We start from the raw sequence: 17358 nt of genomic DNA, 5'->3' as shown, positions 1-17358 counted from the left end.
GAAAGAGTGAAGAAAAAATTAATGTTAACATCCGAAATCGTGGCGCATGTGTGTAATTTCTTTGGATGCTTCCCTCTGGTCAAGTATGTCACCAATCACTGGCACTAAAGCTGAAATCGAAATGTAACACAGCGAACTGAACCTTCAACTTGTTATGATATTATATAAAAATTTGTATATAAATTTATAAATGTTTTTAGGGAGAGGTAACAAGTAACAGGATAGAGGCAACTCATTAGAAGTTGCCTCACTTGCGCTCTGGGAGCAGCAGAACCAAAACTGGTTGCCAGATGTTGTTGATCCACTTCAGGACGAACCGGACCAACTAAGAAACAACTGTCCCCCACCTTTTTTAGTCGACAGATCCCATATTTCGCACCACATAATTGAAGTTGCAACAATTCAAAGCAATGAAACTATTTGAAATTTGTCTACAAGCCAATCAAATAAATACCATTACGTACCTTACTCAAATATTCATGTTTGCACGTTTATCCTAAATATTGGAGGCTAAGCAGGTCCATTTAGCACATATGAATGAACACATTCCGCACATACTACCTTGTATTCTATGAGTACATGGTGAAAATGCCTAATAGCAAATGATATATTGGCTTTCCCATAAATCATTCAATGCGCATATTTGTCTTATGCAGTAAATGTAATTCCATCCTCATAAATACCAAATCCATTTGCAATTATTATCATCCCCAATTCTAGCTCGGATGCAATTAAACGTAGATTTTCGCATATAATATGATAAATAGTTCCAGATGGAAAGAACACGTGCCTCTAATAATTATTTCTGACAATGATTTATAGAAAAGGGATTTCTGATAATATCTGCCTTTGTTCTGCTGTGACATTTCGACTCCTTGATTCAACCTCCATGAAATGGATATAGCCTAAGACGTTGAAACTCAGCTTATTTCCGGGAAAACTTCACTTAACCTGACGCCAAATAAGACTCAACATCCCACTTATATCCTAATTACTTTCTAACTGCGAATACATATTTGACTTAATCCTCCGAATTACTCAGATCTCATTATGCTACGTTCAACAAGTGGCACAGCTATTGTCCTGAAATTGCACTTGACATTACCATCTCTATTACGACCAATTATTTCCAATAAATGACGAACGAGATTTTATTCAGAAAAGCTGGGAATATTTAACAAGAAAAGATATGTAAGTGCGTCATTCTCGAAATTAGTAATCAATGATTACTTTAGTACGAGCAAAGGAAAGAAATTCGAGGAAAGGTTCCAATTTCCACTCCCTTAAAGAAGCCTTGCTAAAAGACCAGTACAAATCATCGGGCCATCAATTCGGAGTCAACTACCATCAGAATAACCTAGAAAAGTGCTCAACATATTTCAAAAAATCCAGGCTATAAAGATAATCGGAGACAGTCAACCCTCTCTACGATCCATTTTCAGACTGTCTAAAAGACGATCCACACCCTCTTTTATCTTTTATCATAAAATTAATACTTGAAAAATTTGCTAAAAAAAACATGTTGATTCCCTTGCTATTATTGTTATGCTATTGCCGCCTCGACGGGCAACTAGATAGACATTGGAAACGCTGGGCAATTTAATTGATGCGATATAAGAAACAAGTCTGAATACCGAGAGCTGGACGCTTCGGGTATAAAAGTTTTGTGTTCATTTTGTGTGAGAAATTTCCAATTCACGTTTTCCCGTTCTTCTATACCTCACTTCAAAAGATTCCTTGATATACATATGTCTTTTCAAACTTCAACTCCGCCGTTCATTTGACTTCACTTTATATGATGATAACGTCATACAAGCCTTAGAGTGCGATTAATTCACGTAAAATACACAATTTTGACCTTCTATAACTTTATTAATAATATTTGGATTTTTGTCAAACTTTCCAAAATTATTCACTATGTTATTACTTACAACTCTAACACGAAAAGGCCTGGGCGAAAGGAACTCCTCTAATGCCAGGAAATGTGCAGAGAGAAGAATGCAGGCTGTGCAGACCCGGAAGAGTCATTCTCCATTTTACTTGGGACGCAAATTGTTGAGTTTTCAGAGTTCATCAAAGATAAACTAAACGTGCACCAAACAATCAAGCATATGGTGAAAGCCACCAGACCTCTGAATAACAAATCGCGGGAAGATGCGAATAATTCGAAGGAGAGTCCTAAAATTACTCCTTCGACGGTAACGCAGTCAACGCAGGTGACACCCAACCGTATACGCGTGACTGGGCAAATAAAAAAAAGGGTTCGGGAAAGAGAAGACGAACATTCAGGAAATCAGCAGGCTCCCAAAAAACAAAAGGCGTATCACACACGTTTTGAAGAGAGGGTCCACAACCTCGGTAGGCGGGAAAATAGTACCTAAAACGCTAGCACCACCAAGGGTGCCGATGTCTCAAAGGATTATTTCTTCGGTTGTTGTGTGTCTTTTTTTCGAATTAGTTTAAAATAAAAAAAAAGACAAATTTTATTTTTTAATGTCGAATAGTGCATTTTTTTATTCCTTAAATATCAGTATTTCGACGACCAGTTGTCCTCTTCGGCAGTGAGTTTATGTCTAAACTGCTTACGGTCCAGCTTGTTCTTAAATATCTGAACCCAGACCTTAATTGCTAGTTAATTTTTTTACCTAATTAATCCAAAAAGCCAACTGTTAACGTTTCCTAAATCACTGTTAATTCTTTTTTCCTCCCGTATCTTGTGTGTCTCAAAGGGTGCACGACGGCTAAACTAAAGTTGGACCAAAAAATGCAAAAAAGAAGAAGGAGAGAATGAGGATTCGTCCCGAGGCAATCGTCATTTCAAGCACGAATAGTTGTTCTAAATACTGAGAAGAGTGAAAGCTAACCCTTGGGAAATGTAAACAGGATCCGGAGGACTGCTGGACATGAAGAGGGCAAAACCGAAGGTTTCCGCAGCAAAGTCAAAAATTTACTTATAGAATGTGCTGCCGCGCGAATCGTTATACAGTGTAAGAACCCAAGTGGGGTCACTTCTAGGGCCTTAGCGAAGCAGTTCAAGCTTCACGACTTGCAGGAGGCATCCATGATGACGGACACCACCCGCTTAAAAACCAGAAGTCGCCAAGAGTCGATAGAATTACAGCCGAATCAGTTAAATATGGAGAACAACTACACCAAGCAGTTCATCAACTGATGCTCAAGGTCTGGGAGAGCGAATCAATGCCTGACGACTGGCAAAGAGGCATTATCTGTCTCATACGTAAATGGGGGATATCACACAGTGCAACAATTATAGAGATATCACGTTGCTGAATACCATCTATAAGAGATTCTCCGCTAACTTGCTAGGTCGGATAGCCCCACACGTCCAGAACATCATTGGTCCATATCAAAGAGGCTTCACTCCAAGCAAATCAGCAACAGATCAGATTTTCTCTGTGCGGCAAGCGAAGGAAAAACTGTTGAACTATAAACCGCTTCTGATAGCTTAAGCAGGGTAAAACTATACATGACCATGAGAGAATTCGGTAAGACGCACTAGGCTGAACCTAACCAATGTGGGACACAACCGATAACAGTTACGATGATGAAATCCGCGCATGGTTGTTGGCTGCCAACAGGGCCTATTTGAGCTTACAAAAACTGTTCCGCTCGAAACGTCTCACCGTAGAGTCAAAGCTCTTACTGTACAAGATTATGATCTTGCCAGTCCTTATGTATTCCTCGGCGACTTGGGTTCTTAGCAAGAAAAATTGCGAACTCTTGGCCTCGTTGAAGCGAAGAATCCTCCGAAGAATTTTTGGCCCCCTGCATGAGGCTAGACGATTCCGTAGCCTACATAACGACGAAATCTATGAGCGATACCATGACCGTCCGGTTGTGGATAAAATCCGGCTCAATCGGTTACGGTGGGCGGGTCACTTAATCCGTATGGATGAGGATGATCCAGCCCAGAAAGTCTATAAGGCCAATAACTATGATAGAGAAAGAAGACGAGGCAGACTCTGCCTAAGATGGAGCGATGGCGTAGGTCAGGACGCCAGACAGCTTTTGGGGATATCGAATTGATGGACCTCGGTTCAAAATCGGGATGTTTGGAGTTCCTTATTAAGGCCCGCGAACGAATACGTTTGTTGCACCGTTGATGATGATAATAATGAGTTAGCCGCTTGCCTAACCACTTTAGAAAGGTCTTTGTCACTTCAGCCTTGCTTCGCTCTCACCAGAGCATCGGGGCTTGTTCGAAAATGAGTCTCAAAAACCGGATAACCAACTGAAATCGCGTTAAAGCAATACAGCGAAAAATGTAGCATGTATAAAAGCCAAAAACCCAATCGCGCGCATGGAACGAAACATTTCGCTAATCCAGATGCCACAATCAAACTAGGAACCACCTCGAGAAAATGAATCCTCGTCCGATAATATCCTTCAGGCCCGAACTCTTAATGAACTGTGCGTCCAATGGAGATGCTTGCATGCCTACTTACTTCCTTGCATGCCTGAACGAAAACAACTATTCATTAGTTAGTCAGGATATCAAAGAAATGTGATGCTTAAGAGGACGGTTGTAGTTTCCACAAACTTCACTACAAGTCCAAAGACTCATGGGAGTACAACATATGATAGTGAATTAAAGAAAAATCCTTACAGGAATTCTTATCAACTTACCTGTTCTCCATGCTCGTAAATGATATTTGATAAATTACAAGATGCTCCACGTTGCCTAGCAATTGTATCCTCTAACTCCTCAGATAACAATTTAGGATCATATCGAACTTCTGACTGTTCTGTATCGAAATCGTAGATTGAATCATGATCCCAATCTTCTACGTCATATTCCAAGGGAACTGCAATAGAAACAAAAAGAAAATATTAATATATTAATATTAAGCGTAGTAGTCCTATGTAACTCTAAATGCTGTAGTTAGTTATAGGTAGATTCGCTTAGGAAAATCCCAAGATAAATTAGTTCATTTAGCCACTTTTACACCTGGATTAAGGTAGACTGGTTTAAAGGTCCACCGTCTTTCCATTAAAACATTTCCTATAGAACCAGAGTGGAACTTCCCAACTGTGTTTGTGAGAATGGTCGATGGATGGATGGATCACGTACCTAAAGAATACATCAGCCAAATGGAGGCATCACGAAGCACAATATTAGTCCCTTTGCTCGCCGTACCACAATGTTTTCAGACTTAGGGAGCCTTCAAGTCAAGGAGTTCCTTCCATCACCAGAAGGGGAGAGGTGGAAGAGAATTTGGTAGTTCAAACAACACCCTTCCATTCAATCCCTCCACCGCACCGGTCGAACTCAAGTTTCTACGCAAAAAGAAACCGAACGTGATGTGCTGCAGGGCTGCATCTACCAGGGCTACTCAGCATCTCTCTGACTACGTTATCCGGAGAGATTTTTTTTATATGTATATGCATAGAGTTGCTGAGAAATTCTATCCCACCTTTCAAAAGAATGAAAAAGTGGTGATCGGCATCATCTACCACACAATTGTAAAATACACAGTTAGGTGATTGTGTCTTTGCAATCTCGTGCAGGATTAAGGACAAACTTTTCCATCATTCATTCAGTCTATGCCTCCGTTCTTCACGAGCAACCTTTCCCTTGCAATTGTAGATGCTCCTGCCTTCCTTAGTAAGACGAGCGATGGCGATCACTCTGTCCAACACTAACTGAAGCTTCTCTGATTGGCTGGAGGTAAACGCTATTCGTTAACTCATCATCTTTATACCTGCACAAGGCGTTTACGAATCATCGCCTTGCAAACAACATCAGCCCATACCTCCGCGCAAAACAGTCTGCGCCGTACTCATGAGAAGGGATCTTCTGCTAAAGGTACGCTTGCCAACATTTGCCATTAGTCGACTTGATTATTTCGTTTTTTTTTCAGCGCAAGGCTGGAATCATGGGCAGTAAACCATCCGTTTACCTGTCATATCAGTAAGTTAAGTCTGCTTTGCGCCTGCTTAATCAGTATTCCATGCAGCTACAACATCGTTGAGATAACCAATCAGAGGCAACTCTTCTAATATGTCGAATGTTAGCAGACTATATTAGGGATCGTTCTAGAAATTCTATCCTAGAATTGATCCCTGTGCTACTCTCGACACGATTTTCATCCCCTTCTGCTCTCCAGAGCAAGAGCGATCTCTCAAATAGTCCCTCTATTTCCGCGAGAGGATTTTTCATTATGTTTAGCCTTTGTCCCGTTCACAAGCTATGTTGGCTCGTCGTGATAGGTTGCGCTATTTCATTCCATCAAAGGTTTGATCTGGATGCAGCGGCGAGACTTTCAAATTCCGATTCAGTATATCAAGCCACCGTCATTTTGGCCAGATTTATGGAAGAATTTTCTAATGTACCTAGCATATCTACCCACCTTACGGGATTGAAAATATTTTTAACTTCAGGCATTAAAAAGGGCACTACCCATCGTGATAAAAGGCTGTACGCCCCAGTTAAATTAATCGCATTCATGACCTCCATGACAGCGTCCACTGCTATAAGCCCGAACTATCTTTGGGGTACGTCAGCACGCAGCACCGAGTCCCTTTCTGATGAAATGTACCCATGGTAGCTCAAAGTCTGATTTGGCTTTGCTGATCAACCCAAGCTTCGTCACCTTCCAACAAAAAGCAAAAACTAAGCCTTCAAGTAAGCAGTAGCTCCGGCCGATAGTGAGACACCACTGTATATACCACTGCCGGAATACCTGCCGCCTTCTATTTTTTATAGAGAGAAACACCTCTTCCGATTCTCTCATAGTGAAAACTCGGTCTTCATTGGCGCATTCCACGTTTTTAACATTAATCCGAATGAGATGTGCAGAAAACAAAGCCCTCACAATACAGTCCATCATCCATATCACAGGATATCTTTATCACGTTCATATCTAAATTTATGACAGGGGCCTCCATCCCCAAAGTATCCTCCAACGCGACTCTATCAACTCCAGGAACTTCAACGAATCTTCAACCTACCGCATTCGCCCCCAACTAGCATCAACCACTTCAAAGGCAACGTATTGATTATCGCTTTCGGATAAGTCTTCTAGAATTCGACGCCCATCCACCGATGACCAATAATTTCGACGCAACAGTTATCTCGGGGATGCTTCCTTTACAGTCTAGGTGCCTGAACACCGATACATAGGAAATGGATCATGTTTCTCGCGTTCAACCGTTTTCCAATTTGGCCCTAACGACCTTGCGCGAACTTCCACCGGATATGCAACGATTCCTGCAGAGAACGCAATTTTTCTTATTGTTGCACGTATTCACTTGGTCGCACATCTGTCTGCCTATCATATCCTCGGCACTTAGTGGGGACAACCCTTATTCGTATCCTTCATACTGCCTACTCAATTAATTATGATTTTTCTGCTGTTATGAAGTTTCCTTGCGTATTGTTCAGCAACTTCCCCACAGAGCGGGTTGGTAGCCTCGAGAGTTGGTGGTGGCTATCCCTCTGAGCATGTACGTTTCATGGCTTCTGCCACTTCAGAATGCTGTGTAACACAACCATAATCACGGAATTCAAAAGCGCACATAAGCGAGAAACATAAGCTTTTCCTAACTGCTTGATGTTCCCGAGGACATTTGCAAAAGTCTTGTCATTTCTTCTTGTCCTGTTTAGCCTTAGTTTGTTCTAGCCTGAGGACTACTTCCACCTGGAGGACACTCCCTCTAGTAAGCCTACCTCCTTTCACTTTTTCACAAATTTGTTCTGCAACGAACTATCTCTTGTGTGTGTGTTACGTGGTGGTGCCTACGATGTTCCCAGCAAGAGGTACGGCTAAATCTACGTTTTGAGCGATTTTGGTTGCTACCCATATCCGTCTCTAGAAAAAAGTTCCATCAACCCGTTTTTTACGCCTTTACTACCGGTTTTCTGGAGAAAAGTTGCAAGACGGATGCGGATAAGCATTTCCTGGGGGGTACCCTGCTTTATTTTCTCCCCGGAATTTATACCAGTGTATCACGTGCAAAGGAGCGAACTACAATAGTCAGGAATGCAGATACACTCAGGAACAAAGCCTCTACCCTAATTTCCTGAGGCTAGAAATACGCTTAGCTATTCTCGGAAGTTACAGATGGCTCAGCGCTCGCTCGGAACGGTTCAACGCATTCTACCAGACCAAGGTCCCGCAGGGAATGACTCCTGATAGATGTAGCAGTTAACACCTTGGCAGAGCGAGGCTCACATCACTTCATCGTAGGAGGCAGAGAACTGTCGACAGTTCTGGAGACTCCTAGTGTATCCCAACGTGAACTCGTCATTCACGGTTCGTCTTCACCGAGGGACTTTCTCAAGCCTACTTCCTAGAAAGTAGATATTGCACTAGCTATGTGCGAGCGATCCCCTGAGGGTAGTACATTGAAAAAGCGCATTCTTCCATTGCTCTCAATTCTAGATCGAGAAAAAGAGCATATGATGGATAATGATTGATGAAAGAGCTTTCAATCACGCAAAAGAAAAGAAAGCGAAAATTCCATATATACTGCATGTTTTCATATGCAAAGCACAGAGAATCATAATTCTTGCGAACAACCAGCTGCTTGATTTTGTGTAATGTTCTTTTGTACTAAGAACGTGTGATGTATTCACTACAATATTACTCGGTGATGTTTTGTGATGTTGTTTCATACCGGCGTGAACATTACAAAATACTACTTATGTTAACTATATCATCATCACTTCTCTACTTGCGTTACCATGTTGTGGTGTTTGGTAATGATTGGATCACGCTCAATGATGGTAATGTTACATCACACTTCAAAGTGATATCACTTCTGTGATATTACTATACATCACCTTGCGTTCTTCACCAAGCATTCATGTTCATTACATGATGTCATCGCTACTCCTTTACGTGAAATAAAACCTCATTGAAAGTATTGGCCCAAACATGCCAGTATATGGGATTCTTACCCAACAAAACTCGTGCTTTCCTTACAGCAAGGGAATAATTTAGCCCATTCCAAATAGGTTCCCTTTCTTTCACTGGCGATACTAAACCGCAACTCCTTGTTGTCCTCTTTTTCTTTCAACTTTTGTTGAATAAATCGTGAAGTTGATCCTAATCTAATCTTCTTGGGATATGAATTGACCTAGAGTTTTCTTTCGTACATAAATTCCGGGTAATGGAAGATGACCTTCTTGTTCCCCGAGTCCTGGGGGAGTTCATCGCAGCTTGGGCAATCAAGTACATTATCTAATTAAAAACCATATAAGTGTAGTGCTCTCCATGCTTCATGAGAAACTGAATAAAATTCGAATTGGTCCGCCTATCTTTTGCTAAGACTACTCTTGGGTAGCAAGAATCAGCCTGTAGATTCACCCATCCTTTGTTGGCTGTTTTCACCACTGTTGCCATTTACTGATAGGTATTTTCTTTTGCATAGTAAATGCTCGCCATTTCTTCCAGGTGTATCATTCCTGCGACGACGTAAGCTATGTCATCTGAGATGTACCTATAGATAGAACACCGTCCTTGGGCTGCCCCTTTCTGTGGGTCAAACTCACTTTTTGTGCATTGCATATGCGATGTGGTATCGTTTCCCGAGCTTCAGTGGAGACTTTAGCTGGAAGGTGAAGAAGAGTATTGAAACTGTTGCACGCAGTGCGGCGTGGTGTTGTTCATGCCGCCGCCTATGCCCCAATCAAATCAGCTCGACGAATCTCTGGTGTAACAGATGATGATGTACCCATCCCACCGCTATTTGGGGTTCATTACCTCAGTCCATTCCATCCGCTGCATACACGAACCTGCTAAAGTTGTCGTCGTCGAAACACCTGCAGCAGATGAAGCAATGTTCCTGGTCTTCGTGGCGCCTAGACGTCGAACCGCCTCCGGTTATCGGTTTCGACGCCGTGCTGTCCATTACGAGAACCCGACCCAGTTCCTGCACTTTCTTCTCGTACCCCCTGAGATGCTGCGATGGCGTACAGCCATTCAGACTGAAACTATCTATCCCTTCTCCTTTCACAGCCGGGCTTGGGACCGGCTAAGGCGCAGTTATTAATAATTTTCAATATTTATTGATTTCCGGTGAGGCCTTTTAAAACAGTAAATAGTCTGTGGTCAGTAATAGGCTGTGGTCACCGAACTCCGTTCTTTGGCACTTACTGGAAACTATTCTCAGGGTTTAATAATTTTGTAGGCTAATTGGAGTAGTACATAAGATATCCTTCTGCATCTACATGTGGTGCTCGAAGGCGGGCTGAACCAAAACCAAGTGGCCGAGGCGAACCTCCATAGTGGTGGCACCGCGAGACGCTGTATCGCATTGGCTTGCCGGCCGTGATGCAGAAGGCGAATATTCCAAAGGCCTAATTAGGGCGATCAGACCCGAGTCTGCACGGGGACTCATCTGAAGTGACAATAGTTACGAAACCTTATCAAGGGTATACTGGTACCATGGGAACCGGGATAGCCCCTCGACTTTCATACTTCAGGTGAACTCCAGTTGTATGTGCGTTCAGCTCGGTTGTTTGCGGTTGGCCCCCTAGTGGGAGCTTCATGGGGGTTGTGGTTACGTTCAACCGAACAGAAACCTTCGGGCCTCGGCGTGGTGTTGCGTTTCAACACGGGTGCCGTACGCCTTAGTTCGGTAGAGATTTTGGTAGGTTTGCATTCACCAGTATGAATGCTGAGCCATGCATTCGGTATAGACTGGTACCGTCGTAGCTTGCTGCGGCGGGGCTCTGATCGTGGTCACAAAATCAATCCGTGTCTTAAGAAGACCGTGGGATTAAGTCTACAAGACAGGTACTCACGTTAAACCCCCAGGACCTTCGTGCATCTATATGTGTAGAAAAGTGGAGGATCTTCCTGAATCTAAACTAAAATAACGGGAAGAGTTAGATGTTTCGCATATATACATACATTCCTGAACGAAATACAGAGTCATTCACCACCTGCCGATGAAAAATAATTAACTATTTTCTTCTTTTATTTACAGTTTTAATTCCCTTCGTATCAAAGCAGTTCAAAACATAATTTTCCACCAGCAGTAAACCAAAAAGTCATTAAATGTGCATTTACGAGTATTACCTTCTGACTGAAATCCGAATTCGGCCGCAAATTTGTTTTTACCTGACGAAAAGAACCAGGACTGCACTTACATAGCCGTGCATACGCGTACCCATAAAACACCATCAAATACAAAAGGACGAACCTCCAATTTCGTATTCATTTACAAGCCATGTTGTTTCTTCACAAGATACCGAAAGTTCATTCATTGACTACCGCAACCTACCTGGAATTCCTTGCAAACAAAAAAATAAAAGGAAAATAAATGGGGATTCCGTGCGCTTTTCGTGAAGTTCAATTTTCCCGTACGGAATAAAAGTTTTGATTGGAGAGCCATAACATCGAAAAACGAAAATGGATTCTGCTGGCTCAATAGGGGCCAATTCAGTTCGATAGCTCCGCAGCCGGGATGGGAAGAAAGTCCTGTTTCGAGTTCAGAATTCGAAAGTATCGACGGTGGAGAGCAATATTGATGACACAAGATGGCCTGATATTGTTCAGGAGTAAGGATTTTGTGTTTGCCCACTAACAAAGTGCGTTAGGGTCGTTGATTCAAGTAGCAGAGCCTGGGCTGAAAAGAGGTCCAGCCATTATAATTTTCATTAGATTTAGTACCGAATCTCTTGGTTTTACAATCGATACTATAGAAATTGTATTCGATATTGCTCAAACAGAGTTATCAAGGATACTCCTGAATTGATTTCCGAAGAGATCATACAAACAGCGGCATAGCAGACGTAAAAATACCATCAAATCAACAGCCCCACAGGTACACTACTTCCTAAGCCTCTTGTAATGAATATTTGGTACGATTTGCAATGCCCCACAGAATAAGATCAAGTCAGATTTGGTTGCAAGGATTCTGGCCGGATAGAGGCACTCATATGTATGGAAATGCATTGGCAGAATAGTTGTCGAATCTGCAGTAAAGGTATGCGACTACTATGAACACCAGAGGGGGTACTAAATTGGAATCAACCTGGAAACGGCAAAGGACCTGCTCGAAATTCTTCAACGGAATATTCCAAATACAAATTTCGAAGTTGTTACACATATTCGCAACAAAGTAAGTGAGTCGTACTGCGGTTACGGCTGCTGTTTTACAGGTCCTTTGAAACTGCTATTCATCCACCCAATTAATGGCACACTTAGCCCCCAACAAACTCAAGGTACCATGAAAGGGCCCTAGTCAAAGAGCAAATAGTTTAACATATAACTACCTTGGAGGCAACAATACCAACTTCGGTGACTATGGCGGACACAAGTATGTATTACAATTTTTAGTTTTCGCCCCCGATTTGTAGAACATGAAAAATATTTTCTGGGTGGAGAATTTTCCGGCTTTCGTGCTGGCAATAGGAACTTACAGTTCGAAAACTTCACTTCGACCTAACTTTTCCTATGAATGTTGCAAAATGAATAAATGTTTTGAATTTCAAATAAACATGCACCCATGCACGTACGCACACATAGCTACAAATGTTAGGAAGGAAGCATATGAATAAATGTATGCAATGCATTGAAAATTCCATTTGAAAGGATTAAAAACAATTTTGCGGAATGCCAGAGAAACGATTGCTTGTCTACATAGAACATGACTTGAATCCAATAGGGGATCTATTGACGGGATTTTTGGGGAGTTGGGAAGTCGCGATTGTTGCCGGATTATGGAATTCACATGTCAGTTAGTCTTACCGACAAACAGCGTTTTCTATGGCTTAAAATGTATTTAAATTTTTACAGAAAACGTGTAAGCAGAAAGCATTGCAGACGGTTTCCTTCGCAGAATACTTCGAACGAGATTCTGTGGTGAGTGCAATGCCCTTTGTGCTTCGGGAATTTCCCTTTTTCAGCAGCGTGTTATGGCTATTGTGCTTTTGAGTTTGGAGTTAGGTTTGATAAATGAATAGAGTTTTGCATAGATCGTAATTCAAATTTGATATTAACATATAAAATCACAAATTCAAATTTTCACTTAGAGAGTTCACACCCATCCCCTAATTAAAGATAAAGTCGTTGGCGCGGTTTAACTGGATATAATTGAGACAGCGGCTATAAACAAAAATTCAATACGCTCGTTACGCATATTCCTCATTCCACCGCAGCACCCCCCCTCGCAAGCGAAACCAAAGGTGTTATAGCGAGGAACCAAACATATAACTCCCTCATCACAGCTACCGCAAATCAAAATGGACGCATCGCGCGCCTTTCTTCCTAGTCGCGTTTTCCTCCTGGAACAAGCGGGCCAAGGAAACTCTCTTGAGCGTACCACCGATGTCGAGGCTGAAATAGTGTGGACTTGGTTCAAGTATCTTTTTTTTAAGGAGGTGGAAATCTTCAAAAGACCCTGGCCTGGGCATGCCATGGTGTGGAATTTTCACCCACTAAAACCACCCCCGACCCCCCCCTACCCCGTGGAACCATCTTTAGGTATTACATCACGGGACGGAGTTCGCTTACTTTAGCAAGGTCTCCTTCCGTCTACCCACGGGGTTCGTAACCGCGCCTAACTCACTTGTTCTGCTTTTCGCAGTTTATCCTGGATTACTGCGATCATGGAATTGATCGCATCCCAGTCTTCTTGACAATCTACCATTCTCTTGACAAAATTTTCCTTTAGGTTCCTTTAGGTTCCTCCTTTCTTCCACGAACGTACGACATTGGAAGAATACGTGCGCTGAGTCCTTTGGGACTTTTGGGAGGTGCCCAGTTTAAACCTGTACAGGTATTAACGGTATCCTCCATGGCCGGCGAGATTATAATTGATCTCCCAATGCTTTCTCTCCAGCCACTCCCCCATGGAAGGGATCAACCTGTAAGTCCAACGACCCTTTTCTGGCTGGTTCCATCTGTTTATGGATCTCTCCCTTTCGGCTTTTTTCACCTGCGATAAGGGAGAAGTGGACCTGGTGTTATAAATGTTCATCATTTCGGTTGCCAGGATGTCAATCGGCATCATTCTCGAGATGACGAAAGCTGCATTGTCTGAGACGGACCTGAAGGCAGAACACACTCTTAAGGATACTTTTCTGTAAACCGTACTCAGTTTCTGGGTATTGCCTAAAACCTGCAGCGCTTCTCCCCAAACTGGGACTGCATGCAGTATGATAGAACTCACCACCCTGACTATGAGCAGCCTACAAGTATGCCGCGGTCCTCCTTCGTTCGGCATCATCATTGCGAGAGCCATACTCGTGGTGGATGCTCTTTTACAAGTATGCTCTATGTGCTGTTTAAAATTGAGTCCTCCGTCTATCATCACCCCAAGTATCCGATGACCGGCTTGGAAGTGATGATACGATTCCCGATTCTAATGCATGCGTAATTTCTTTTGGGGCGCTTAGTGATCAGAACCGCTTCCGTCTTTTCATCCGCGAATACCAGTCCAGCACTCTCCAACCAAGCCTTAATAACACTGATTGCTTCGCTTAAGTACAACCCACATCCTCGAGATGTTTTGCGACCACAACCAGTGCTATATCGTCGCCGTAACCCACCACCGTGGCCATCTCCGGAACCCGAAGGTTAAATACATCATTATATTTTATGTTCCACAGTAGTGGGCCCAGTACAGAGCCCTGTGGAACACCCGCAGAGACAACGTACTCCTTGGATCCATCATCGGTATTATACCATAGTGTTCGCTATCGATAATAGCGGCGAGGTAGATGGGAACACCAATCGTCGCCAGAAATTTTCGTATAAGGTTGCAATTGGCCAATGTATTCCTCACATCCTGGATCACCACCACGCAATATTTGCTGGTACAACCTCTTCCATGAATTGCATTTTCGGCCAAGCCAGTAACCATTTTGATGGCATGGATGGTTGATCTGGATTTACGAAACCCAAACTGCCTATCTGAAAGACCCCCTTTGCTCGCGACGACTAGGAATAATCTATTATAAATAACCCGCTCCAACATTTTCCCCATAATATCTAGAAGTCATATGGGTCTATAGGAGGACGGTTCGCCTGGAGGTTTGCCAGCCACAGGCATCAACACCAGTTTGAGCCGCTTCCATGGTGCAGGAAAGATACCCTCGGACATGCACGTTTCAAACAGCTCCGCGAACATATCCGGTCTACATTTAACGGCAAGTTTGAGGGCCTTATTCGGTATGCCGTCCAAACCCGGGGCTTTGCTGTCGCCTATTCGACAGCAACTTGTCCCTGGTGACTGGTAAAATCGGCGTTATATTCAGGTGCTTCAAGCATCTCGTAGGGGCCGCAGTAGTACATGTAGAAGTCGATATCCCTGAGTATATCGCCCAACTTCCGCACTGGGTCCTTGAACAGAGGTAACCATCTGACGGTGACCTAATGTCGAGCACAGAGCCGTTTGGAAGTCTTAAGTTCTCCCCGTGTAATGAACCTAAGGGAAATAGGAGGGTCAGACGATCATCCTAAGTAGCCAAGAACGACCTAGAGGGAATAGCTATCCCAAAAATCTAAAAAGTTGGCGAAATTGGTTCTGAAGATCCGCCCGCAACCAAAGCAAAAGACTTTGAGATCCGCCCAACAGTCTTCAAACAAATGTCCAATCTACCGTCAATTCCACGAGACGAAGTCTAAATCACTATCTTGAATCTCAGACTGAGGATTTGCTGAGATGTTCTTTATGTCAACACCCTCTTCAGATTCAGCAAAATAGCAGCACAATTGGCTAGAGAGCTTGCTTGAGAGGCGTCCTCTAAAATTTCGCTCTGCTGCACTAACTTACGCAGCTCACGAACCATGCTAGTCGGAAAATAGAGATGGTGCCTCTGAACATCGGGTCGATTCGTCCGACAGACTGGTGGTAGTCCCTGTACCAATCTGCTGCTCTGTCTCTGAAAAGAGTGTACCCAGCAGGCCGAAATTTCCCTGTAGGGTTGTGTTGGTCAAGGCCTCTACGCGAAAGAAGAACTGGTTGATGAGCAAAGTTTTTGATGTCCTGACCAAGTCCAGGACCCCTCGAAGAATCATGCCACCGTCAGTCATCACGGGGTGCTGGCAGGTCAAGCTCAGCAGAGCTCCATTGACCTGGAGGTAGAGTGGAAGGAAGGCGATAAAGGTCACAAGACCCGTGATCTCGTCGATGAAACATATTTCTGATGTCAAAGAAAAAGAAGGGAAAAATTCTCCACAGGAGAAAAACCAAGCAAAAATTTCAAGGAAGAAAGAAATAGAAACGAAAATCGAGCAAAGAGGAATAAGGAAATCGTAAAAGTTATGAAAAGCAAAGCAAAAGAAAATATCAAAAGACAAAAGCAAACAGGAAAATAAGGTAAATCGTAGAGAAAAAAAATTAAACCAAGAATAATCAAACAAAAAAAATGAAATCAGGTAAATTCTCAACAACCAAAATAAGCCGAAAAAAAATAGCGAACTAAAAAAAATGTACCCTGAGGACTCCACTCCTCTAAATGTTCAACTCCTTATTCGCAACTCCCGTGAACTCTCAAATGGCCAAAATGCCAACCCAACCGTAAAATTTGTTTCACCGGTGTGCAGAAACACTTCACACACGGTGCTTGTTAACGAAGAAATGACAATGGAGTTGCTCCCCATCGGAGAGTATGAAATAAAAATAAAAATCAAAATTGATCGCGAGAATTCCTCCATGAAATTTGGGGCCCCACGTCGGGCGCCATTTGTGATGAAATTATGGGAAATAGGACGATCAGACGATCATTCTAAGTGGCCGAGAACGACCTAAAGGGAATGGCTATCCCAGAAACCTAAAAAGTTGCCGAAATTGACCGTGAAGATCCGCCCGCCAAGAACTCCATCAAAGGGCTCGGTTACAAACCTCTGTTCTAGCTAGGCTCGGGAATATGGAGGGGGGGGGGGTTCCTTTGAGCGCTTTGATCGCTCTCGTGTCATTAATACAAAATTAACATGTCAATACCGATGCGTGAGTCTGCACCGGATTTAAAAATAGACAACAAACGAAGGAATTCGCGATGGCATAACGAAAAAAAAATAGAACGCCAGCTGAAACTTGAAAATAAAAAAATGGCTCGACCGCGGGAGTGGAGCCCCAGCCAACACACCTGGAGGACCAGTTGGTACATTTTGCCCCGTTTTTAGGCGGGAGAGACTCGCCTTCGTCCTTCTCCGTCTGCAGTTTTTCATGAAGAAAGAACTCCCAGAGATCACCACGTGGAGTTGGAGATAGGGTTTGGTAGTAGAGCTATTGGTTAATGGGGGAACCAATACACGTTTCGCCCTGGAATCCATACTACCCTTTCCACCAACTGTTGCTTGGCGATTTCAAACGCCTCGACAGCCTCAAGTGACCACACAATCAGGTGGGCGCCTTTGGTCTTCGGTCCAGACAGGAAAA

The 17358-nt window shown here is 43.1% G+C and overlaps 1 protein-coding gene across 1 annotated transcript in view; it reads right to left on the bottom strand.

Moving 5' to 3' along the window:
- The window catches only part of LOC119661166 (altered inheritance of mitochondria protein 21), a 248694-nt gene that overhangs the window by 93550 nt on the left and 137786 nt on the right, over positions 1 to 17358 (bottom strand). The window contains exon 2 of the mRNA XM_038070381.1: positions 4648 to 4826. Coding sequence (XP_037926309.1) covers positions 4648 to 4826 — 179 coding nt within the window. The remainder of the gene's footprint in view (positions 1 to 4647; positions 4827 to 17358) is intronic.

Source organism: Hermetia illucens, chromosome 1, assembly GCF_905115235.1.
Source record: "Hermetia illucens chromosome 1, iHerIll2.2.curated.20191125, whole genome shotgun sequence".
Lineage (NCBI taxonomy): Eukaryota > Metazoa > Arthropoda > Insecta > Diptera > Stratiomyidae > Hermetia > Hermetia illucens.
The sequence above is the reverse complement of the archived record's forward strand: the minus strand, read 5'-3'. Positions and strand labels throughout refer to the sequence as shown.